Here is a 26,594-nt window from a genome sequence, read left to right on the forward strand (position 1 = left end):
CAGACAGCACATCCTCCCTCCACCTCATGGCCCCAACATCAGGCAGTATGACTGTCTCCCGTGTCACCCGCCAGCACTGTGCACCACGTACCCACTAATGTGACCACCTCTGGCTTCACCCAGTTGCACGCTCTCTCATGGAGTGCTGGACGTCCCCCGGGGCCAAGGGTCCTCCCCGCTCTCTAGCTCTGCTTATGCATCTATATGCAGGGTCCAATAGTGGCCCTGGGCAGAGGAGGACAGAGGTGGGGGAGCCCAGGTCTAGGGGATCCAGGTGGAAGGACACAGGGCATCCTTAGGAAGGGGCGGCGCAGGTCACGAGGTGGTGAAAACAAACCAGAGTCACCATGCAGCTGTTTGTCTTTAAAATTTATTGGCATGGTTTTCCAGCAGAGCCGTGGCCCAAGACCCTCGACTGTCCCCCTGAGAAGGCGTGTGGCACGGGTGACTCCAGTGGCCTGTGTCCCTAAGGTACTCTGGAGGGTGCGCCAGCTACAGGAACCGTATCCCAGCTCCAAACTGCACACCGTCACATATCCTGCAAAAGAGGAAGCGGTCATCGCAGCAGCCCTGCTAGGCCTGACCCCAGGCGTGGCTCTCAGCAGCACCCGGGCACCCTGCTTTCTACAGGCCTCCTCCCTGCCCGCCAGCCAGACCCCCCTCCCCCAACCCCGCCAGGCCCTGCTTCCTCCCTGGCCAGATCCAGAATCAGCCTCTGGAGGACTAAGGGAAAGAGGACAGGAACCCTCCACCACTCCCTCCTTGCCTCCCGACCTTCCCCAGGGGCAAGAACAGGATGAGGTGGGGTGGGAGGGGAGACAGGGCACAGGACCCAGGACAGGCCCAGACCACAAGACCAGGTCCCAGGGTCACAGCCTCACAGGTGGAGCTGGGCCTCCTCCTGGACCTGCTCCAACCCAGGATGGGACGGTTGCAAAGGGTCACATCATGTGCCATGTCTGTCACGCCGGCCACAAGCTGGCACTCTGCAGGTGATGCTCGCGCTGCTGGCATTAGGAGCGCCACCCTCCTGACGGGGCAAGGGTGCTGCCCACCACCAGCAGCAGCAGCCACTAACCAGAAGTCCCCGCGTGAGCAACAGCCAACCCCACCCACGGGCTGGAAAGGCAAAGAGCACAGCCGACACCTGCGTGGCCCTGGAACCACCTGGCCACCTGCGGGCCCGAGCGCCGCGCCGGGCTCCACGCCACCAGTGTAGACGCAGCCCTCGCCAAGGCCACTGCAAAGAGAGTCGCACACAACTAGCAGGCACGAGCCAAGCCTGGCCTCCTAACCCGGGAGAGGGCGGCGTCCAGCACGGGCTCACGCCAGCCACAGACCACTGCGCTGGGGCAGCACAGACCACCCAGTCACCAAAAAAACACCCTGAAGGTCACACCAGGCCATGCCCAGCCACGGCACCCTCAGGATGGCCTCCTGAGCCTGCTCCTCCTGCTCCAGGGCCAGGTGTGGCCGCCTCTACTCTCCCCACTACCACCACCACTGTCCCGTGCAGCCCCCACAGCCTCTCCTGCCTCCGCCCCGCACACAGCACCAGCACCCCAGCCTCGGCAAGGTCACACTGAAGGTGCCCGCCGGCTCCAACCACTGGTGGCTGTGTCCAGTCCTGCCATGTGCCAGGGCATCTTCAATGGCTGCCACTCAACCCCAGGCGCTGCTCTAGGCTCCAGGAATTCAGCAATGGAAACGAAGTTGAGGTCCAACTCGGAGACCTCGTGAACCCCCGGGGGACACGCCATGTGGCTAGGAGGCAGAGGGACATCAAGCTCAGGCTCCTTGGTGTGGCCCCTGCCCCTACTGCACAAGTGCCCGTGTCCAGCCACGCCACACACTGGCACATCTTGGCCCTGCTCTCCAGCCAGAGCCCTCCCTGGCCCATTGTCCCTCAGGAAGGTCTGGATCAGCTCCCGCTGCGCAGGGCCTCTTACTGCCCCTCCACACACCCCGGGATGGTCTCTTTCCCCACAGCTAGCCATGACCGCGCTCCCAGCTCCAGAGACTGTGCTCCGAAGACACCCCAGAGACTGCAGTGCCCCAGGCAGCTCCGGAAACTACGGGTACCCGCAGGCCACCACGCACACTGTTCCCATCCGCCAGCTGCCCAGGTTTAGAATGACCTCCCGCGGGTAGCACCCGCCCAACCTCACAGCATTCCAATTCGGATGGACAACTTCACCCTGAGCCACAGCGGGGGCGGTGGGGAAGGCCACTGCACACTCAAGGATGCTGGACGGCACTCCCGGCCCATGACAGACACAGCCGCCACCCACCCGGGTCAAGGCTCCCCTGCACTGGCCTACGGACACCGGCACTGTCTCCTGGGAGCCCACATTTGGAATCAGTCTCTGAAACGTCTTTCTCAGGTGGCTCCAGGGCAAGGGGACTGAGGGCTGCAGGGCCCGCGGCCAAGCCCAGCAGGGCGGATGGTGTGCTCTCAGAGCCGCGGCTGCTGAGGCACGCTGACACCCAGTGGCCTCCGTCGGTACTGCAGGATGGTGGCTGCCGGAGCTCCCAGACCCTGCTGTCCCCAGGCTCCTGGGGGACCTCCAGGCGGTGCCAGGGCATATCATCTGAAATGTGCTCCCCCATACCTCTATTCTGACGGTCTTTGCAGCACCGGGGAAGGAACCGGGCCGTGTGTGCTGGCCACACTCCAGCCTCTTGGTTCCAGTGCCCTGTCACAGCACTTTCAGCACCACCTGCAGAGTGTCACACACAGGGACTGCTAGTGCAGGGGGGCCGAGGTCCCCATCTGCAGTGGGAACAGTCTCTGGAAAGCAGCGTGGACAGGCGTGGGGAACCTGCTCACCGCTGCCGGGGCTCCACCAGGCTCCAGCCCTCCCTCGCTCTGCACCGAGTTGCACGTCACAAACAGCACACAGCGGAACCCGGGGTGACATGGGAGGAAGGGGAAGCACCTCCTGAAGGACCCAGGGAAGACCTGGTGTGGTGGGCACACCAGCAGCAGCAGCAGCAGCAGCAGCCACAGGAAGAAGCACCACCTTCTCCAGCCACAGCCTCAGTCCAGGGTCCTCTGCACGCACGCACTCTACAAGGGTCCACCATCGCTACTGTCCACTCTCCAGGAGAGACAGAGAGGTTAAGTCACTCACCTCAGGTCACACAGCCATACCAAGGAGCCCGGCCCGGTTGCAGAGCACACATGGGCACAGCCTATGCAACTAAACCCTTTGCAGCTTTAGCTGGAACAGGGAGGTGGGGAGCAGAGGGACTGGGGGTCCATGGAGCAGCCGAGGCAGTCTGCAGGTGCTGGCAGCGCCCCGGACACAGCGCAGAGGCCGAGCCACCCTCCAGCGAGGGGAGGCGCTCGCCCTCTCCCACTCAGTAGGAACTATCAGGAATGTGGTGGCAGGTGCTCAACTGCGCCCGAGCATCGAGGCTGGGGAAGAGCTGCTAGTGGGCGGCCCCCACAGCACCATCCCCACAACGCTGCAGGAAGAGCACAGGAGTAAACAATGCCGCATGTCCCTGCGTCAGGCGGTGGCACTGAGATGACACCACCGCTCAAGGGCAGCATAAGCAAGACCAAAAATGAAGAGAAAAAAATGAAGCCAGAGCACTGCACGGCCACACCCAAAATAACAGGAACACGCCCAGACGCTGACAGAGCGCGTGTCCCCAGTTCCTATGCTGAGGTCCTGGCCCACAGTGAGACCGTGATTGGAGGAGGGTCCCCTGGTGGGACTCGAGCCCATTCATGACACCAGCGCTCTGGCTCGCTCCCTTCTGATGAGGACGTGATGGGAAGGCGGCCCTCTGCAAGCCAAGAAGAGAGCCCTCGCCAGGAACCCACTCTGCCAGCACCCGATCTTGGACCTCGGCTCTGCAGCCGTGACATGTCGCTGTCGAAGCCACCCTGCCTACGGTGTGGCGGTGGCAGCCTGAGCCGCCCAACGCACACCACTGTGCCAATACTTCTGCATTTCCTGAAACTCCAGTAATGCCAGAAGTGGGCCTGACCTCCACAACTGCGTGTGACCTTCGAGCACATCTGTCCACAGACCCTGCCATCCACAGCCAAATGACATGAAAAAAAGTTCCTAGAAAGCAGAACATGAATTTCCCATGGCTGAGTCCTATGCTGAACTCCCTACGAGCACTGGACTGGGTGCTACATCACCCAGGAGGGCTGGGGCCCCCGAGGGCATGCGCACACGCTGCCCGAACACCTACCCAAACACCGCACAGTGCACACAGGCCTGGCACATGTGGGGTTTGTCTCCACGGGGGTCCGTCCTGGAACCAATTTATGGCAGAAACCAAGGGATAACTACTTGGCAATCTTTCCTACAGAAAAGAAGCACCAGAGAAAGGCCAGATGGCAGGTCCCTGGACCAGAAAAAGGATCCAGGACTGTCCTCTTCCAGAGGCCTCAAGCCCCGCCTGCAAAGCCAGAACCAGCAACGCCACCTTGTGTTCAGCAAGCAGAACCAGTAATGCCTGGCCAGAGGAGCGGGCTCCCACGGCCCTGGGCCAACAGGCACGGAGCACCTAAGTGGGGCTGAGCACCTCCAAACTGGGAGAGAGACCAACGGGAGGAAAATCCATGAATTCTTCTACTCTTTGGCTAAGTATTTGATTTCTCCAAAAATCTTTGCTCTTAAAAGATACTGATATGATTAACCACACCCAAAAATACAGACCCCAGAGAGGCACGCGGCTGTGGGCGCCCTGCACGCACCTGTCACCCCGCTGCACTCCCATGGGGATGCAGTAGTTGAGCTCTAGGCGAGCGATGTTGCCGAGCCTGAGGACGAGGCCCGCTCCGTACGACCAGCGGATGCACTCGGCCAGCTTGCGAATGTGGGCTCTGGGACCGTCCCCTGAAAGAGAGAGGACATGTGACAACAGCCTGTATGGGGTCATGTCAGAAGTGTCCACAGACAAGCCTTGCTGCTCGCTATCCTCCTCCTCTGCCCTGTGGTCATTTCAAAGCCAGCCGCGAGAGCCTGGGCCACCGCTGCTCTCAGTCCCAGAAGCCAGGCTTCTCACTCAGCTTGCCCAGCCCCAGCCCCTGGCCACCGGGAAGCCCTACTCCAGGCCCCGGCTGAGAGCCGCGTCTCCACAGGGCTTTCCAGGTAGGTCCCCTGGACGTATGTGTCTGCTGTGAGCCTGTCCTGGACTGCACTCCCCAGGAACAGGATAGTCCCTGTGCAGCTCTGGGGCCCTGATGTCTGTGCTCACCCGTGTTCCGGACGTGTGTGTTGAAGAATCGAGAACAGAGCTTATTCTTTTGTTAGACAGGATGACTGTATTTCTCGAATGATTTTTCATTTGATCAACAACTTTTTTCTGGGCACTGTATTAGGTGTAGTTGGATTTTTACTAAGAAAAGCTGGGTTTCTAAATTTAAATACCATATAATCTAAAAAGAGAGCCACCTATTTGTGTGCTGGGGTCTTGAACACGGAAACCGCGGTCCTGCGCAGCTCACGGGAGTGCGTCTTACCGTAGTTGAGGTTGCAGAGGTTTCCCGCGTTCAGGAAAAAGTGGGTTCTGAAAAGTTCTCCGAAGCCGCCCTGGCCTGGCCGGAAGGGCAACGGGGTGTACAGGTGCAGGCCGCCAGCCCAGTAGGCCTCTCCTCCCAGGTAGTCCCCTGCGAAGGGCAGAACAGGAGCAGCTGACAAACCAACACTGCACTGCCATGTCACGGGCCACTGCCACGTCACGGGCCAGTGCCGTTCACCCTCGGGTTCCCAGCCACTGGCCCCCACTCCTGCTGAGGCCTCTTTTCTCCTGGTTTTACAATTTGATTTAACTGGGGGGAGGGGGAGCAGTGGAGTTCAAGAAAGAAAGCACTGGGTCATGTTCGCCATCTGTGAATGTAAGGGACCAGAGAGGGCCTGGGGACCTCACTGCACACACACCTCCTCCCGGCAATCCAAACACTGCTCGCCAACCTTCCTGCCGTTTCTGGAAACAGCTGCAGAGTCTGTCCAAAGGCATGGAGCCCGCCCCAGGGGACAGGCTGCTAGTCAGCGGTTCAGATCACCTGCACTTTTATTTTTTTTTGGACAAAGGTTACTTTTCCCTAAACCTGACTACTCAACTTTTTCCTTATTTCTAAAAAATGCTCCTACCCATTACATTTAACATTAAAGCCACCAAAATCCCTCCAACCTTGTTGTCTATACTCTTTTTAAAAAAAATTATTCTTTAGTTGTAGTTGGACACAATACCTTTTATTTTTTTTCATGTGGGGCTAAGGATCGAACCCAGGGCCTCACACGTGCTAGGTGAGCACTTTACCGCTGAGCCACAACCCCAGCCCCTGTATTCTTGTTACAAAATACCACTTAAAGTATCTTAGTCCCTCAAATGAGGGACCATGAAAAGGTCAACCCAAGGACGGCGGACGGCACTGCTTATTCGCTGAAGAGCCCTGCATCACTCTGGCCCTTTCAGCACTGAAACCAGAAGGGAAACAGGACCCAGGCGGCAGCAGCCACCCCTCCCTCCCACGAGCTGCCTCCTGCTGTTCTCAGGAAGCTTTTCCTGATGAGAAGCAACCCGGGGGCTGGGTGCAGCTGCAGCAGAGCACTGGCCTTGTGCACAGGCCCAGCTCCCGCAGCATCACAGGAAAAGGGAAAGGAAAAGAGAAAAGAAATACACTCTGTAGAAAATCCCATGGCCGTAGAAGAGTAGGGAAAATGGAGATCTTCTCATCCAGCTAGTAGCCTGTTCTTTCCTCCAGCAAATAATAACGTATGATTAAATGTAGCTTTACATGACCCATACGAACACACACACACACACACACAAGTTCTTAGTGTAGTTTGTTTCCCAGTTTAATGTTCTTTCTCCTAATGTTTGATGTTCTTTGAAGATAAGGCTTTTATGCCTGAATTACAACATAAATGGACCAAAACTTCCATTTCTCTCCTAGTGTCAGATGGGGTTCTAATTCCTTCACAGTGGACATTTCGGGCTTTCATTAAAGTCCTTCTCCCTTCTGATGGCACCCACCACCCACGCCAACGCAGCTCCTCTACCAGCAGGCTTGGCCTACGTGGAGCACCACAGGCGCAGTCTGCCTGCTTTCTGCAAGTTCCTGGGGTCCGCACACCATCCCTCGGCTGGTGGCTGCAATCCATTCCCCACATCTTGCTGTGAAGGCATCACCGACTGCCTGTCCCAGTGCTGATGGGCATCTGGCTATCTAGTTTCCAGTTTGGGGATATCACTGATAGTCTCCAAAAATAAAAACTTTAAGGCTCATGACACATCAAATTGCTTTAGAGAAACACCACGGTGCTGACACCCTCGCCCCAGAATCCTGTGATCCCTCGGGGACAGGCGGCAGTGGAAGAGCTTGTGCGTTACTTTCAATGCCAAGTGGAGCCCGCTAGACTTCCCCAGAATCAGCAGGTCACACTTGCTTAGAAAAAGAATAAAATCAATCTCCAAATTGTTCTAAAAATGACACTCTAATAAAGCCCTCTAAAAACAAGCAAAAAGAGACACTCTACCCTTTAAAAAATCTCTCTTGTGCAGTCACTGCTTGTGATGGATGAAGGTGGAGCAGGCGTTGTAAAACTAAGATCAGCAGAACATTTCACAACGGGGCAGAAAGTTCACCGGGGGGATGCCAAGTCCTAACGACTCATGGTGATGCCCGACTGCAGCCCAGCGCATTTATCAAAACTAAAGAATGCGCCCTGCCAACAGTGACCCTGACCAGGCACTGTGCTGCTCACGCCAACACTGTTCCTGGACTGTAACAAATGACCAGATACAAAGTGCTGTCACGAAGGGGCCTCTGCTCTTTCAGCTCCATTTTTCTGTCTTAAGACTAAAAAATAAAGCCTGGGTTCCAAACCCAACAGCCCAGGAAACAGAATAAATTCTCTTAGTTAAACACAATTACAGTACGTTAATAAAATGAAATCGGGGCTGGGGCTGGGGCTCAGCCACAGAGCGCTTTCCTAGCATGCATGAAGCACTGGGTTTGATTCTCAGCACCACACAAAAATATAAAGATATTGTGCCCATCTAAAAATAAAAAATAAATATTAAAAAAAGTTGAAATAGACATTCACTAAAAATGATAAAGTAACTCGGCGCAGTGGCCACACCTGTAAACCCAGTTACTGTGAAGTTTGAGGCAGAAGGTCCACAAGTTCAAGGCCAGCCTCAACAACTTAGCGAGGCCTGTCTCAAAATTTTTTAAAATTGTATTTATTCCCATAAAAAACACTGTTGTGTTATTTATTATGTGGGGTGGTGAGCAAGACAAGTTAAAAATCAGTGTTTGAATAAAACAAAAAGCATAAAGACACACAGATCTGAACCTAAAAAGATACACCAGCAAGCGCTCAGGTTCTCGCCAGGTGTGAAACGCGGGCCACTTCCCCATCGTCTGTAATCCACTCCACTCTCCATGCCTGCTGCCCGGCGGACTCTGGGTCAGGCACTAACTGTACTGTTGAGGAGCAGGACACCCATCACTGTCTGACTCTCACACATGAGCACACGCACACGCACACGGGGTGCATTCCAGGACAAGTGGGTGACAGCCTCAACGGGGCACAGCTCTGGGGAAAGACAGACCTTCGCTCTGGGGCCCGATGCTGTGCATGCTGAATCCACGGACACTGGTGGGTCCTCCGAGGTAGAACCTAGGGCGAGCGAGACAGCACGTGTCAGAGGCCGGCCACTCATGGGGAAACCAAGATGGGCTGAAAGCGTGGAGCGCACGACTGGTTGGGGATGCTCCACACCATCGCCACACCCAGAGCTGGAGAAGGCACTCACAAGACCCAGGAACTCCAAAAACTCCAACCTCCCGCCCCAGGCTGAAGCCTGACAGCTGCTGGAGATGCGCAGGAGACACCCAGGGCCTTGGGGGAGAGCCGCAGGGCGCTGGCCCCAGGTCCTCTCCACCCACAGGACGCCCTCGCAGTGGAGCAGGAAGGGAAAAAGCAGGACAGTCCAGCCCCGCATCTCAGAAACAGCACTGAAAGGAAACAGACTGTGCTTTTCACGTTTTCTACAATGACTTTTAGTTAGAAAAAAGGGCTTATAATTTTAAGTTAATTCCGTCTGTGTTTCAAATTGACTGGATAATCTTCTTTCTTATAAAATCTGAATAAAAGTAAACGATGAATTAAAAATTACTCAGGGGCTGGGGTTGTGGCTCAGTGGCAAAGCACTTGCCTAGCATGTGGGAGCCCAGGGCGTTCCAAGGCAGGGGACACTGGGTTCAATTCTCAGCAGCACATAAAAATAAACAAATAAAATAAAGGTATTGTGTCCAACCACAACTAAAAATAAAAAGTTTCTCAGAAATCCTATCCATTCTCTAAGACCAAACCTTTCAAAACCTAACTTTAGATCATGATAACAACTAAAAGCCACTCCAGATAAGAGCAGCGGCAGGTCTTCCTCCTGGCAGGGCCACTGCAGCTACTGCCCCAAGCAAACCTCCTCTGAGACCCACAAACATCAATCCCAGAAACGAGCCCCGGCCCCACGGGCGCCCCACCCCCTCTTCTGAAAGCACTCAGGCCATCCAGGGAGCACAGAGCACACGTGAAAGGCCCCGTGCCCCTGCCCACGGCCTCCCGTGTCCAGGTGGCCACTGTCCAGGTTGGGGCCGACTCCCAGGCCCTGGGCACTATACCCGTCACCTCCTGTGCACCCTGGAGTTCCACCCTACTCAGAAGGGGACCAGCTCAACATACCCCAATTTAAAATCGGGGACATCGACCTCCCGATTTTAGTGACCCAGCAGCCTTCCCAGTGGCCATGCTGTGGCCTCCCTGAGGCGGCTATGACCATCTGGCTACAGCAATGCTGGGGTGGCCATCTTTGCACATAAATCTCTGCACACTTACCAAAGTTTTTTTGGTTTTTGGCAGTGGTGGGGATGAGACCCAGGGCCTCAGGGCTCAGCGTCCTGCCACTGAGCCACGTCCCCAGCCCTTCTTATGTTTTTAAAAACTGTTACGTCCCAGAGTTTATAAATTTAGGATTTCTATGCTCCCAAATTACCATCCAAAAAGGCTGAGCCAGCGTACATTAAAGTACATTTTAACTAATACAGGTGGAAGACCGTTCCATGCCCCCAATGACAACTTCTAAGCATTAAGAACAATCTCAGGCCCTGCCGGCAGAGGTGGAAACTGCCCACTGCTCTCCAAACGGCAGAACCTGGCAATATTCTTAACACGCCTCCAGGCCCGCCTCCAGGAAGCTCTTCTCAGAAAGTAAGACGAACAACTTGTTTACAAAGTTACTTGTCACAGTGTTTTCTAGAAAAATCACAAAATTAGAAACAACTGAAATAGCCAATGATATAAGGCAGACTACAATGTTACAGTACATCTGAATAACAATGTTCCCATTAAAATGTTCCCATTAATGTTCCCATTAAAATGCCACTGATGAAGACACTCTTCGTGACCTAGTGAAGGACCACCCTATAATTTCCTCAAAATTTTTTGAAAAGCACTGACACAAAATTTATGTAAAATACAGTATATTAGCAACTTGATATACGTCATGCATGCACACACACAACAAAGCAGACAAAAGGAATCAGTCCCCAAGGTCGATTCCACTCCCTCTGAGTAAGCCTGGGATTCTTACTCCCTTGAATGTTATATTTCTGCAACAAGCCTGATCCATATGCTTTCACAATTAAAAGGCACATTGCAAAAATTTTGATACAATGAAAAAAAAAAAAAAAGTACCGGGTATAGTGTGTTTTTCAAAATTAGCTTAAGTAAGAAAAGCAAAGTAGAATTTGGAATTTTGCTCTTCTAATGATAAAACTCTTCTAAAATATCTTGTCAGAAATCAACCAGCTGGGCACCATGGCACAGGCTGTAACTCCAGCAACTTGGGAGGCTCAGCAGGAGGATCAGGAGTTGCCTCCCACCCTAGATAGACCCCATCTCAACAAAACAAGCAAGCAAATAAAAACCTCCAAGAAACCAAGCAAAAGACCCGAGGGAAACTCCCGCAAACTCCCCTCCCCGATACTTACCTGTCGGCAATGCTCGATGGCTTCTCACCAATAGGCACCAACATTCCACCCCAGAGAGAGGCTGAGAACACCTGTGGCAACAAGACAGTTACGTCCCCAGTGTCTCCTTCATCCCGCAGGCATCAGCAGAGGGAAGGCGGGCCCCACCCCAACAAGTGGCACAAGGGCTCTGCCCTCAGGTTCCAGGGTGGCAGAGGGAGACTGCCGAGCTACAGAGTTGCAGAACTGATTCAAGACAACCTCGAATGGCAAATAAAGCCACACTGAAGCCCAGTGGCTCCTTCCACTGACCACCCCCCACTCTAGGATGAGAAGCAAGGCCTGGCAGGACAAGCCCTGGTCTCACAGGTGAGGGAGACCAGCACCCTGGACAAGCAACCCGGCACCTAGCAAGCCTTTGCCCTGGCCTGGAAATGCAAGAGATTCACCCAGAACCCTGTGAGCACCCAGAACGTAGCAGCAAGTCCAGGCTACGATGCTCCCACAGTCACAAGGCAGAGAGATGCACCCCTCCAAGCCGCCCTCGAGGACAGAGCCCCAGAGCTCACAGGTCAGGGGGCAGTCACCTGCCTTCGCTCAGAGCCCCAGTCCTCACAGCACACAATCCCCCATCAGACCCATTGGGCTCTGCTCCTCCACGCCACACCCTCAGGCCCCATGCGCCCGCTCATCTCCCGTCTCTCTGTCCTGCCAATTCCTAAGTCCTTCAAAGTTGCTCAGGTATTTCTTTTTCAGAAGCTTCAGTGGAAAGACCTAGAGACGAGGACTGGGCAGTGTGTGCCTGCCCCGCATGCCCAATGCCCTGGATTCTATCCCAGCACCACACCCCCCCCCCGCAAAAAAAAAAAAAAAAAAAAAAAATTCAGACTCCTCACTTCCTGAGCAATCAGGGTAAACCACCAAACTGGAATAAAGAGAAAAGAAAGATTGATTCTGGAAGCACCCAGAACCCTGTGACCCGGAAAACACACTAAAGCATTTTCATGGAAGCGACCTTGTAAGGGAAAGGAGACACTTCCATGTCAGGTCACACTGCCTCTGCGGCCTGAGATGACAAGGACAGGCTCTCTCACAGTCCTCTAGATTAAAACAAGCAGATTGTTTTCTTGCTCCTTAGGTGCCTGTGATTCTGGTTAAGCGCAAAAGATCAGGCTCCAGGTTCTCTGCCCATGTGCTTTAGTGATGCAGGAACTGAGATTTACCAGGATTCCAAACCGCAGGAACAACCCAGGTGGCCGCGTCCTAGCTGGACACTCACCGAATCCAACACGAGCTGCTTATTCAACTGAAGCTCGAAGTCTTCTTTGAGGAAGCTCACGTCCCCGCCAGTATAGCCAGCCAGTTCCTGTGGGGAGAACCCGCAGGCTCACGCAGAGGCCACCAGGACAGGACTCTGCGAGAACCTAACTGCTGTTTGTACTTTTTAGAAGGCAAAAGAAGACTGTCTCCTGGAAGCCGTGTCCTCTTGGCTGCAGAGGGTGACACGACACTGAACACGTGGGAGGCAGACGCACTGTCCAGCACACGCTGCAGAGCTGGCAGAGGACAGGGCCTGCGGCGGCCCAGCACCAGGGAACACACTGGGGAACGCCGACGCCTTTGCAGTGGGACCACTGTACCTGAGACTCTGTCTGCAGCTGTCCTCTGTGCCCTCCAGCCTCCCGCCCTGCACAACCCCCAGGCCTGCAGCCGCTGCTGGCCCGGCCTGGAGGCCTCGAACGCAGGATGGAGCCCTGCCCCGGCTTTTCTTCCCCTCTGGCCTATCATGTAGCACACCAAAGTCCCCGTGGCCCTGTCCCCACCCCGGCTTCTGTGAAGACAGAGGAATGGACTGTGGAGAGAGCAGCACCGGGGCCAGGGCCCTGTGGGCAGGGCTGTCACCCTGCAGGCCATTTTGTTTCTACAGTGCTGGTGGCACCGAGCCCCACCGCAGCCCCACACTCCAGCTGTTAGACTCAAGTGCACCATAAAAGCAGAAGCTGGATATCAGAATGACCACTGTGACCCACTTCCCACGGGTGCCGGCCCTGAGAGGCCACAACGAAAGGACACTACCTGGTTCACCTTCAGCAGGGCGCCTCTTCTGGGCAAGATGGAGGAATTCCGAGAGTCGATGACCATGGCGTGCTGGAAGAAATTTGCACCAGGGTACTCTTGCCTCGATCAGTTCTCCAGGAGCAAGGAGCCCTGAGCACTGACCTGCACTGGCGGAGCGGAGCCCTGCACTGCTGACCCGCCCACCCTCCCAGGGCCCCAGGCCTCCACACCAGGGAGCCCAGCAGCACACTGAGCTCAACTGAGTCGTAGTAATGCGGAAGCTCCTCTGCTTCCTGTGGAGTCTCCAACCCACCTGGTCGCCCCATCCTCTCAAGGAGTACAGAGCCCTGGCCCAAGTGAACTCAACCAGCTTTCTCATTCTTTCTAAAAGCTAACATTCCAGCCAGGCGTGTGGCACACACCTGTAATCCCAGTGAATCGGGAAACTGAGACAGGAGGATCGCAAGTTCAAGATCAACCTTACCACCTCAGTAAAAGGCTTTCTCAAAATAAAAACTAAAAAGGGCTGGGGCTGGGGTTCTGGCTCAGTGGTAGAGAGCTGGCCTAGCATGAGTGAAGCACTGGGTTTGATTCTCAGCACCACATACACATACGAATAAATAAAGTAAAGGTCCATTAACAACTAATTAAAAAAAAACAAACTAAAAAAGGCTGGTACCTAAGTGGTAGAGCACCCTGGAATCAATCCCCAGTACCAAAATAAATACATAAATAAATAATCCATAGTAAGCTGTTTGTATTTATTTAATTACTGGTTCCAGGGATTGGGTACCAGTATTACAATTACTGAGCCACATCCCCAGAGCCTCCTCACTTTTTTTTTTTTAAATTTTGAGACAGGGTCACACTAAGTTGCTTAGGACCTCACTAAGTTGCTGAGGCTGGCTTTGAACTTGTGGTCCTCCTGCCTCAACCTCCTAAGTCGCTGGGACTGCAGGCATGCACCACTGGAACCAGCTTATTTTAATTTTTTTATATTGGTGTTTGAACCTAGGGGTGCTTTAGTAATGAGCCACATCCCCAGTCCTTTGTATTTTTAATCTGAGATAGGGTCTCACCAAGTTGTTCAGGGCCTCACTAAGTATCCCAGGCTGGCTTTGAACTCCCATCCTCCTGCCTCAGCCCCTCAAGTTGCTAGGGTTACAGGTGTGGCCTGTAACTGCATGTGGCCACACCTAGCTCTTAGTCACGCCTTCTCCATGGTTACTTAGAGAAACAACAGGAGGAGGGGATCTCCAGCTCACAGGAAGCCAAGACCCACCTCTCAGCCTCCATTCCTCCGCAGCACTTCTCTGTGGGCCCCAACACTGATTCTCAAGGTACAGCTGTCAACACATCACACACTCCAAGACAAAAGTCCTTACTGAAAGGGACGACTTCAGTGAATGCCCACTTTCTTTCCGCACCGCGAAAGACGCCGTCCTGGAGAGGCAGCCAAGCTCCCGCCACACGCCCTCCCACTTGACGGTGTGGCTGGTCTTCCATATGGGAAACTGCAACACAGGGGAGAGGACTCGTCCTTCTAGGCGGCTCGCACACAGGAAAGTTGTGCAAACCAACTTCTGCAACGGGGCATCTCCAAGTCATTAAAAACCATCTTCAAAGGGAAGGAGGGAGAAAGGGAAAAGAGGAAGTGGGTGCGAGCTGGGATCTGAACGGAAGGACCAGGTGCGGGACAGGGCCGCGGTCTAGTCTTTGAATCGGCAGGTGCAGCGGTTTCCCCAACTCTTCGCAGAGGGAACAACACACAGGTATGTGACATGTACCCCACTTGACCCACCCAACCCTGGTGACCACGCATCCAGTATCAACCACAGAGGAACAGGAGACCAAGTCACAACAAGCCGAGAGCATCCTTCCTGCAGCCAGAGGCCTGAAGCCCGTGAACCCTGGGCTCCAGGCAAAGGACACCTGCCTCTCAGCCCGACACTGTCCCCAGAGCCATGGAAGAATACCGTCCCAGATTTCTGTGTCAGAAATGCCCAGCTCTCTGAACAGTGACCAGTGTTGCTCAGTGGCTTTGGGAAGTTTGATGGTGACATGACTCTTGCAAGGAAGCCACGTACCCCAAGCTTCCCAGAGGGCATTCCCTGAAGCCCTTCCCTGCAGGAGAACCCAGGGCACCCAGGGTGGGGCACAACAGCGCACGCCCAGAACACCCCTCCAGCTTGCAGGGGTGGGGCACCCACCTCTGCACCCACGAGGCACCATGCAGACTGGGGAGTCAGGGGCTGACGGGAGGAGCAGCCCCTGGGGACCTGGGATGGGTGCCTTCCCAGATGCCTGTGGGAGCTACCTAAATCGCCCCCTTGTTCCTCATAAGAGAGCTCTTGAGAAGAAAGGCACTGTCACTCAGAGACCTACTTGATGCCCCTCATGCACTGTCAGAGCTCACAGGGCCGGCAGCAAGCCTCACTCCATGTGGCCCAAGGACACCACAGTGGGCATGACCCAGTTCTTCCCTCCAGGAGCTCAGCTCCCTTGACTTCAGAGCCGCCAGCTCCAGCCTCAGGCCTCCTCCTACTCAGAACAGCGCCCTGGCTTTCCTAGCATCGGTTCTCCAACAAGGCTCAGGAAAGAGAGATGAAGGAGGGAGGCCGGGAGAAGATGAGGAAGCTCCAGGTGCCTAACCGCTGCTGGCTCCCTCAGGTGACCTGATGGGGGACCAGGGCTGCAGAGAAGAGCATATGCCCCACAGCGTCCCCATGAGAGCCCACATTAGGGTACGCCGGGACTGCATCAGAGCAGGATCCTGAGCGCTGCTCCCTTCCACACCAGAAGAGGGAGCAGCAGCATGATGCTCTCGGGCGCCGTCTACACCCTGCACCTGCGCACACCTGCTGCAAGCTGCAACTTGCACGACCTCCGCCTGCTACACTTAGAGGCAGGGCACCCAGCGCCTCAGGGCCCACTACTGACACGCTGTTAGGAGTTGCACCTGCTGGCCCTGTGACCCTCACAGCAGCACTGAGGGACTGCACTACCCTGATACTCGTCATAGACAGAAACTCTGTTCAAGGACAAACCACCATCAGGGACAGAGGAAGTCAAGCCCATGCAGTCTGCCTCCCCAGTTTCAGCAGTTTTGGAGAGTCCAAGCCAAAAACTTCCTGGCCCATTCCCAGAGATTCCGGTAGGGCAGTTCCCGGGGGCCTGGGAGTGTGCATTTCCAAGGAGCCCCCAGGTGAGGACGAGGGTGCGGTGCAGAGCAGAGACCTACTCTAGGAAAACTGCTTGTGCTCAAGGCTTTTCTCTCCTAACTAGGGCCTGGAAAGGAGGAGACGCGTAAGGAGAAGTGGAGGATGCAGGGGAAAGAGCAGTTCCTCTTAAAGCCAACACACGGGCCGATGATGCCAGTTCCATCTGTCGCCTAGTCGCATCGTTTTAGACACATTGTAAGTGTGAAACAGTAACAGAACCTTGCAGTGAAGCACAGTGACTCTGCTATCAGACACCACTGCTCCCAACAAGCACAGGAAAGGACAACCAGGGCCACGAGTAATAGGGCGCACAGAAGGCATTTGATCAGGTGGACAAGGGCCACCCTGTGTTCCCTGGCCGCCTGCACCAGCTGGGGCAGAGGCGCCCAGCCAAGAAGCAGCTGGGTGGGCGGAGTCTATGCCCTCCTGCCCAGCTCTGGCTATCCTTGGCAATCAGTGAAAATGGCTGGCACCGCATTTCAAATGCACACATACACACCTGGGGGTACTTACACTGTACTCTGTGGACACTCCTCTGTCTGTCTCCCGAAGTGAGCTCCACGGGAACTGCCCGGTAACTTTATATAAGTTTACAGAGAAACTAGGAGGCAATGGGATAGAGCTTTAGCTGCCGAGCCAGCGGCCTGCGGCGCACATCTCACTCAACAGGCTTGGCTACCCTGCAGCTGTCCCCAGCAACTCCACTGTAGAAGCAGGAGCTGAACTTGTCAGCTGCTCCGCACACATGGCCCTCTACTCTAATCTCACACCAGGCCACTGCAGTCAGGGACCAGGTTGGCTTCCTACTTTCTCTCGAAGTTTCCAGGCTGTGGTTTGAAGAAGGACAGGCCGTAGGAAGTTTCCTTTGTTCCATAAGAAAACTGAAAAGTCACTTTTTCTGCTCGTCCTAGGAGATTAGGGAGTTTGAGGCCGAGCACCTAGAAGGAAAAGAAAAAAAGCAGCAAGAATGTCACTGTTCCCAAAGACCAAGATGGGTGCAGGGCAGTCCCGAGAACACAACCAGAGTCTGCCGCACGGGGCTTGCACTGGTGGTCACCACAAGCTTCACTACACGGCCCTGCTGGGCACGCCTTGTGAGGCACAAGCGGACCTGCCCACTGCGCGACTCAAGGACACAAACACTTCAGATCTGGAGCCTTGATGCTGAACTAGGAACTCGGAATCTGAACCCTCTCCACAGCATTCCTAATCACTGGCGGTAGCACTGTCACCCAGCCACTCAGAACACCATCTAATGGACCAGGAGGTTGAAGCCAAGCTGCGGATAAACAGACTGAGGGACAAGACACGAGCAGCAGGTGGGAAGCTGCCATCAGCTGCCAGAGGCGGCCACAGGTAAAAAGCTCCTACCTCAAAATCCCAGGGTGAGAAGGGAAAGGCGCGCCTGGCCCACATACCATGCTGCCCTCGTTGTTCCCCACCATGGTGTTGTAGCTGCCTGTCAACCTCCTCAGCTCAGTCACTTCAAAGGTGACGTCTAACCCGTTGGGCAGCGCATCATCACCTAAGGAAGCCAAGACATTAAGCAAGAGACAGTTGGAAGCTGTGCTTTCATTTTGGGTCTTACTGCTGAACAAACTGGGATCTGCGGCTCATTTATAAATAATCTCCTCTGGAAAACATGCCGTCCACCTCCAGTAAGGCACGCCCACACAGAGCCAGGACACCCCACGCCAAAAAGCCGTCCGTGGCAAGGCACCCCAAACAGCAACATCTGCTGCGAGGAGGCATCACTATAAGTAGTCCTACCTGCTCAACAAACCATATTTGTAACAAAATATGTTCCCCTATCTGAGAGGTCCTTGAAAATATTCGGAGTCCCAATTCAAATGACATTAAAACATGTGACAACAACAATTCACGGAACAATAGGACTTTTAGTATACACAAACAGAAACACGATATTGTTTATCAGATTATTAAGCGACAGGGGTAGTTCTGTCCTCCATCCAACAGGGTATGAGCTGCCTGTAACCTCGGGGCAAACACCTCCTGGCCCACCAAGGACGGGTGGCATGTGCAGAGGGGGGTGTGTCGGGGGTCTGCGCTATGTGGGGGCGTGGCCTCTCCTGCTCTCACAGAGCAGATGTTCACTCTCCTGGACACCTGGCTGCCATGGAGACATCCAGATGCTCAGAGGTCGGCAGGTCCAAGGTGGAGCCTTGTGGTCATTTTGGTTTTTGTTAACAGACTTTATTTTTAGAGCACTGTTGGGTGTTAGAAAGCACAGCATTCCCACACGCCCTGCCCTGCCCCTCACACTTCTCCCTCACGTTCACATGGTGCATCTGCCACCACTGACAACCAGTCATTGTCATTATCAAGCCAGTCTAGGGTTACCCCTGGTGTTGGACACCATGGGTCTGGACAAAGGGACAAGGACATGTCTGCATAGTATCACACACAGTGGTTCTGCTGCCCTAAGCCACTCTCAATTCCCAAGTGACCCCAGTATGCAGCCAGGGCCAGAACCGATAACAGGAGGGCCACAGCCAGGCGCAAGGCCAGGCCCAGACCAGGGAGGGGCGAGAGCCACAACCAAAGGCCAAAGGCCCTGCCACCGAGAAGAGCACCTCCAGGTGGGCCCAGGCCTCGGGTGCCAGAGTTCCGTGACTCGCCTGGTGGACCTGGGCAAGCCACCTGAGCTGCTCAGAGCCCTGGCTTCACCAGCTGAAGTGCTTACAACAGCAGCAGCGCGACACCTCACAGGCTCTTGACCCCTGAACTGGATGGAGCATGAGAACACCTGCCACAGGGTCTTCCGGGCACCACCCTCTGGCAACACCCAGGTGCGTGGAGCTCTCTTTGCCCTGACTGGCCCAGGACTCCCCAACTTTACCAGGCCTCAGAGCAACACATCACAGAAGACAGCCCCTGCCCCCGAGCAGCTTCTGCCACCACCCACCTGCATTTCCACAGAGCTCCAAGGTGACAGCGCCACTGCTGATCTGGGCCACACAGACAGCCACTGTTGCAAACACAGTGAAGCCTCACCTTTCACCTCCCTGCCTCCTCACATATGGGCACGTGGGACTCAGCCCTGGCCAGTGACATGTGAGGACAGTGCAGAGCCCAGCACTTGGGACGGGTATGCATCTACACGTGTACGCTGTGTGTGTGTGTATGTGTGTGTGTGTGTGTGTGTGTGTGTGTGTGTATGTGTTGTGGTACCAGGGATCAGGCCCAAGGCCTCACTTATGCTAAGTGCTCTATCCCTCTATTTTTACTCTGAGACAGGTTCCCTCGAGGTTGTCCAGGCTGGGCTTGAACTAGGGATCCTCCTGCCTCAGGCTGCTGGAATTACAGGCGTAAGGAACCCCACCCCGCCACCCCCACACCTTCATGGTTCACAGCAGAGCTCCTGGTACAATAGTAAATACTGACTCAACTGAGATCTGTCCACGGCCACAGAGCACGCCAGGGATGAGCAAAGCCAAAGCACAGGCCAGACTCCGCCTGTTCAGAGCACCCACTCAGCGGGGCTCCACCGAGAGCTCCTTCAGCAGCTCTGAGCTGCCCGTGTCGAGAGGGGCCTGGGTCCCGCCTCCAGCACCCTCCCCAGAGCTTGAGCAGCCAGGGCTGAGACAACAATGTCCTCTGAGCTCACTACTCCTCCCACCCTAGACACAAAAACAGCTTCTTGCCCAAAATCTAGCTCAGAAGCCTTCAGACCGCCCTGTACACAGCCACACAGCTACCCCTTGACCCTGGAGGATGGATGGAAGGGACTCACAAAGATACACCCACAGTGCGCACCTTGACAGGTGTCGATCAAGACGTCCACTTGTCTAAAGATCCCGAGACGCAGCAACTTCTCGCGGGCTTCGTGAGACTTCCTCATCACCTGTGAGAGGGAAGACAGCAGGTACAGGAACACACGTGGCCCCAGAGCAGGCTGCACTGCCCCTGGGCAGCAAGAGCAGAGAATCACCAAGGCCAGACACGAAGAAGGGAAGCAGCGGTGTGGGGACAAACCCTGTTCCCAGTGCCAGCCAAGTGGGGGACATGGCTCCAGGGGACACACACACACAGGCCCTAAGTGCAATCCCTAACTATGCCGAAAATAAATGAAAAATAAGTTAAAAAGCACAGGCCAGGCCGGGGGCATGGCTCACACAGGAGAAAGCCTCGGGTGGGGAGAGCGGAGGCCCTCGAGTCTTCCCAGAGGGGACGGCATGCGAGTGTGCACTGTGGGGACGTCTGATGACAGGGACATCTGTTGCCCGTGTGTGTGCAGGCCTGTCTGGGGGTTTCAGGTGGAAACCGTCTCTAGCCACCACCCAACGCCTCCTCTCCTCGCTGTCAACAGCAGTCCCCCCCATGCCAGGAGCCATGCTGACTGGAGGACAAGCAAGGGGCAGCCAGGACAGGACTGTGTGACAGGCAGATGTGGCTCTCCCCTGCAGGGGGATCAGGGTCCTGCAGGAGGAGCTGGGCCAGGGCGCCTGGAGTCCTGCGAGCAGGGGGATGGCGGCAACGGGGCAGCAGGAGGCCTCTGCAGCAGACCAGGAGCTGGGGCGGCACTGACCCAGCCCAGGCAGCGGGCAGGTCGGCAGGGGGCAGTCATCTCATAGGTGAGGCTGAGGCCACGGGCTCTGACTGAATGGAGGAAACAGATTTTCAGCTCAGGCTTAGCACCTGGCTAGAGATCAGCGCCCTTGGAGAAGTCACAGAGACAAGGAACAGCAGGGCGGGGCTGGCAAGACTATGACTCCGGATGTGCCCTGCAGCGGGACGTCTGTGGCCAGCCACAGGCAGGGTCCAGGAGGCCGGTGCACAGCCAGGCTGAGCTCAGCTGACCACCTCGGTGCTTGGCTGGAACCAGGGCTGTCGATGTTGTTGGAACCAGGGCTGTGGATGCACTCAGAGGTGACACCAGGCTGGAACCAGGGCTGTGGATGCGCTCAGAGGTGACACCAGGCTGAAGGGTGGTGGCAGGGAAAGAGGCTGACACAGACCTCACAATGACCATGACAAGATGGCAGGCACCCAGGAGGGACGCCCAGGGAAGAGAGCAGAGATAAGGTGGAGACGTGTTCAGGAGGGAAGCAGAAAGTGCATGCCACATAGCGACAGAGACATGTAATACAGGAAGGTCCTCCTAAACCAACACAGCCTCAGAGCCCGTGAAGAAGGAAGACCTGCAGGCAGCTCCCAGCAGAAACCAGGCCAACAGCAGGGCAAAGTGACCTCATGCCTCATTAAAAAAAAGCAAATCAGAATGATGACAAGACATTGTTTTCACCTAACAGGCTGGCAAGAACTTAGGTGAGACAACATTCAGTGGCAGACGCCGACCCTCCTATGCTGCGGGAGTACGGATGGCCAGGCGTTCGTGGCGGTGCTGAGTGGCAGCGCACGCGCCCGTGGACCTGGCAGCACCGGGTTTTGAGAACTCTAACCTGCAGATGCATCCTCGCTTGCAAGACAGGAACGAGATGCTCAACACAGTTGCCGTGAGAGCAGAACATTCATCTAAATGGCCATCAGTGGGGACACAAGTCCCTTCAATGAGGCACCATGGCACCCACAGCCTGGCACAAGCTGGTCATAGTTGTTGATGACAAGGACAGTTCAGGAAACGAGAGAACGGAGCTAGTGTAAGAAGGTTGTGTGTGTTTATCCACACACAGGCTGGGAGGACACGGGAGCCTTAGCCACATCACCTCTGAGAACCAGCTGGGAATGGCAGGGAAGGGCATGCTCACTCCAGTGCCTCTGCGCTGTCCATTCTTCACACCTTTTAAATTTAACTGGGTTTATACATCGTGTTACCTTAGTCTGTTAAAAACGTAAACTTCGTTTTTTGGGAGTGGAAATGGTCCACAGTGTCAAATGCCACTCAAAGGTTGATAAGAAGGGGACAGGAAGGAGTAGCTGGATCAGACCATGAGGACAGGTGACCTCTGCCCAGGCCTGTTCAGTGCGATCCCACGCACAGACTCACAGGAGGAAGCCACAGGTGAGCAGAAAGAGGGTGCAGTGCAGGAGAGAGATGGCTCCACAGAGAACTGCCCAGGACCCAGGGAATGGCTGGCCAGGTGCGCAGCTGGCACCAGAGCCTGGGAGGGGTGGCTCCAATTCCACAGGCTCCTCAAGTGGGAGAGTCATGAAACACAGACAGTTGGCCACAGACAGACAGACACCTTCTCCAGAATGAGAGGAGGTAGGACATGCGCAGGCATGGGGAGCTGTGGGGGGCACCCGAACCCAGGCCCCTCTGGGTGGGTGGCAGCTTTCAGCAGGGGGCTGCGGTGGGGTGCTCCAAGCTGTGAGGTGCCAGGGAATCACAAGTTCCTCAGACAGGACCCAAAAGAATGCCAAGGAAAGATGCCACTCACCTCAATGAGGTTTCTAGCCTTAAAAACATCTCCAATTTCACACATGATGATGTCATCCCTAGTCCTTCCAAGGCCATCAAAGTGAACATGCTGAACTACCACCTAAACATGACAAGGACAGAAGACAAGTGATTACTCATCAAGGCTAAAGACAAGCATCAGCAACCAACTTCAAGGTGTTCCTCAAGTTCAACAACCACATTTCTTACTCCTGGATTTTAACCTTATTTCTGACACCTTGTCAAAGATCCTCCCACTCAGGCTTAACCTCTGCCGGGTCTGGACTTCTTGCAGAGATCTGGTGTCTTCAGCCCAAGGACCCAGGACCCCCTCAGCCTATGCACAGTAGGCACAGGCAGGCACAGGCAGGCACAGGCAGGCCCGAGGCCCCAGCCCTCCCCAGCACACTCCTGAGCACTGGGACCCCGACTTAAAAACTGTGTGGGTCATGCTCAGACCTCACACGGCATGACCAGAAGGCCCTTCCCATCCTCTCTGGGAAGAGCCAGAAAGGCAGGCTCAAGCTTCTAAATACTTTTGGTTTCTTTAATAGAACACAAAAACGTGTTTGCCTAGACCGCCCACATAAACAACAGCAAAAGAAAAAGGACTCCTCTGCAACTGGCAACTATTTTCCTGGAGTCAGCAGTCTTTCTTGTAGTAGGTTGCAGGTTAACTCTGCCCACCTCCCCCCAGCAGTGTACGGAAGTGAACACTCCAGTAATAATGACATTGAAATCTAACTATAAACTCACGTCTTTGTTTTCCAATATTTCCTGTTTAGCTTCAGGTTCAACTTCAACAAATTCGGCTTCTTCACCTAATGCTCCAAAATCAGGCCCATTTGATGGAAGAGGCTCCAAACTCTGAAGGTGGGGAGGAACCACAAATAATCAATGACCTTTTTCACTAATGGAGATCCATACATTCATCAATAGGATTCTCACGATCCTGCTATGTGACAGGCACTTCTAAGACCTTCACCCTCACAGTATTTCCATTGCAGGGTCTGGAAGAAAAGGCATGGAGTATAAATGTTTGCTAAAATGAATTTAAATAAATGTTGGGATTTGGTCTCCAACCTTTAAGTCAAACGAGCTGTCAGCCAACCCATTTTTTCATGAGCCCAAAATGCCAGACACTAGGCAAGGCAGTGGTGAAAGGATTTAAAATAAATGCAATGACTTAGGAAGCATCTTGAAAGTGGCACAGACTAGTATCAAATGGAAAAGCCTGTAACCATAGCAGATATTAGTGATAATTGCTGTTTTGCAAAGCTTTTGCTTCACATAAGCATGAAAATACTATGCCAAATGTTTTCTGAGTCCTGTTCAAATATGACAAAAATACTGGCTAGTGGGCTGAAAAGACTGAATTAAAAGAACTGAAGACATTTTTTGTCAATAAATTAATCAACAGAGCAGCAATTTTCACATCAAAACAGCTCCTTAAAAGCCGAGTTTGTTTTTGGCCAAGGACATAGTAGGCCATCGGTAAATACTAGTTGAATAAAAGAATGAAGGCTTACACGATTCAAGATGCTATGACCCAAGCCAAATATGCTGCTGTTCCTACTCCTAGAATCTAATAAGACAAAAAGCAAATGGGACTAAAGTAAGGCAAGAGCAAATGGCCCTCGAGGGGGAAAGGCAAAGAGGTGGTAGTACAGCCAAATGAGGGGGAGAAAAGAGTCAGCTTGAGCTGAGGTCTAAAGATGGAGATATTTTGCTAGATAAAGCTGGGGTCGGAAGTGATTGGCAGAAGGGGGAATAAATGGAGGACCACAATCCAAAGAACATGTCAGAGGCAATGCTATTTGGTTTGAGCGAAAAACATGTGAAGGGAGTTAACTCCAATTCTGGAAGCCAGGCTGAGCGTCCATACTAAATACTTTTGGACGTTAACTGGGAACCATTGAAAACTTCTGAGTTAGGCTCATGAAACAATCCATATTGCAGCAGAAAACTAGTGTCGGGCCCAGACTCCAGAAGTCTTGAGTTTTGGGACATTTTGCAGCTCCGTGTGACCTTGGACAAATTACTCATTACCGGGCCTTCAGTTAAGATTTTTAAAAGGAGAGTAGTTTGGCCAGCAGTTATCATGCTCCAAGCACCCGATAAATAACTGTCCACTAAAACCGGGGAGGCCAGTGGCTTGGGCTGAGCTCCTGCACCAGCCCAACAGAGGACACCACCACGGGGTCCCCGGACGGACGGACGGACGGCCGTGACTGGCTCAGGAGGGAAGCCTCCCCTGCTTTGGCCTCCGCGAGCACAGTCACTTGGGGTCGGCCACCTTCTCTCCTTGTCCATTTGCGCCCCCTCCGCCCTCCCGTCTGAGGCCAAACTCCTCTGCTCGGCGGGCCGCCTTCCCGCGGACTTCACGCGCTGTCCCCGTGGCCATGACGGCCCGGAGCGCGGGGCGCTGAGGTCACCGCGGCCAGTGCCAGAGTCCCGCCGAGTGACCTTGAGCAAGTCACGACCCTCCCCCAGCGTCGGCCTCCCGCTGCGACGTCCGCGGGACCCGCTGTCCCGAGGTGACCTGCCCGCGGCCGCCGGCCCCCCCCCTCGGCGCGCGCTCTCCGGGGACCCCGGGCAGCCCCGGCAGCGTCCCCCCGCGGTGCCCGCCCGCCCGCCCGGTCCCCTCGGGCGCGGGCCACTTACCCGGGCGTGCACCGTCCCCATGGCTCCCTCTCCAGCCGCCGCCTTGCGGGCCTGCCGGGGCCAGACCAACGCTCGGCTCGTGAGTGCACGGGGCGCGTCCGCGGGGCCGAGCTGTCCGTCAGCGCAGTTCCCTCAAGCCCCCGGAAGCGGCGCGCTGGGGGCGGCCATGATACCCCGGCTACGCCCCGCCCCCGGCTCATATGCCTTCGCTCATTGGTCCATGTGAGCCGTGACCCGGATGCCCACACGGACGCGGGAGGCCCAGCGGCCGAAGCTGCGGGGGTGTGGGGGGCGGCGCTGCGTGAGGCTCCGCGGGAGCCGGGCGTAGGGCGTGGGCGTCCGCGGGAGATGGAGCCCGCCTGGGGGTGCCCCGAGTGCTGGCTGGGTCTCCCCCGGGGACTCGCACCAGGGAGGCCCGGGCCTCACCGGCATCTGGAGCTGGACCATCCGATGCCCAGGTCCGCCCCTGGTTACGGGGCACTCTTCCAGCCCCTGGAATCCCAGGGCCAGTGTCGCCCCGGTCAGCGCGCAGGTGGCCATTATCTGCTTCGCAGCGTTGGATCCGAAGGGCAGGGGATGAGGGAGGAAATGTGCACTCCTGGGCCAAGGCGTGGCTCCTGGGGAGCCCAGCGGAACTGGCCCTGGTCCTTCACTCCGCCCCGCAGTCGGTAAGAGGGATCCGGGCCGGACCGCCCAGGTGTTTGGACAGAGACCATCACAGCGGTGACAAGAAGACTGGGACTTCTGTTACCGAAACAGCGCCCCCGCTTAAAAAAAAAAAAAAAAAAAGTACGTGTGTTTAACAAAAAACCATACACTCTGATAAAAGCAATGAAAGGACCAAGACAGGTAGAGAATGAGAAAAGAGGAATCGTGGGTAATTATGTGGACGGGCCACACTCCCTCGGGTAACAGAGAATCTCTTCCTTTTCTTCTTTTCCTTTCTCCTTTCCAGAGACCCTGACACCCTTTCCATTTAAATAGCAGCTCTGCAGGCCTCCAGCAGGCCTGGATGTTCGCATCCACATTTCCCTTCTTGCCTGGAAGGAGACGCATCCCAGTGCCAGCCAGACCCTGGCCCTTCCCTTGCTGCACCCCTTGCAGGTTCACCTGTCCACTTATTTATCCTCCCAGCTACACCATCAGCTCCAAGAAGTTCTGTCTGATTTTGACTGAACCCGGCTCCTAGCACAGAGCCATGTACCAGGCAGAGACTCGTAGATATTGACTGGGTTACTGTCCTTCTATCCCAGAGCAGGGCAGACAGAGGCAGCGCTCA

General features: G+C 55.0%; 1 protein-coding gene across 1 annotated transcript; it reads right to left on the reverse strand.

The window, feature by feature from the left end:
* Positions 1-356: 356 nt before the first annotated feature.
* On the reverse strand, positions 357-25,494 carry Samm50 (SAMM50 sorting and assembly machinery component). Its single transcript, XM_026394285.2, has 15 exons — positions 25,316-25,494; positions 23,408-23,518; positions 22,653-22,754; positions 20,068-20,155; positions 17,709-17,815; positions 17,098-17,228; positions 16,804-16,891; positions 14,455-14,583; positions 13,088-13,159; positions 12,291-12,377; positions 11,033-11,103; positions 8,593-8,660; positions 5,492-5,638; positions 4,724-4,865; positions 357-538 (listed from the first exon to the last, which is right to left on the reverse strand). The coding sequence occupies exons 1-15, from the start codon at positions 25,334-25,336 to the stop codon at positions 493-495; spliced, it is 1,410 nt and encodes a 469-aa protein (XP_026250070.1). The 5' UTR covers positions 25,337-25,494; the 3' UTR covers positions 357-492.
* Positions 25,495-26,594: the final 1,100 nt, after the last annotated feature.

Source organism: Urocitellus parryii, chromosome 5, assembly GCF_045843805.1.
Source record: "Urocitellus parryii isolate mUroPar1 chromosome 5, mUroPar1.hap1, whole genome shotgun sequence".
In the NCBI taxonomy this organism is placed as follows: Eukaryota; Metazoa; Chordata; class Mammalia; order Rodentia; family Sciuridae; genus Urocitellus; species Urocitellus parryii.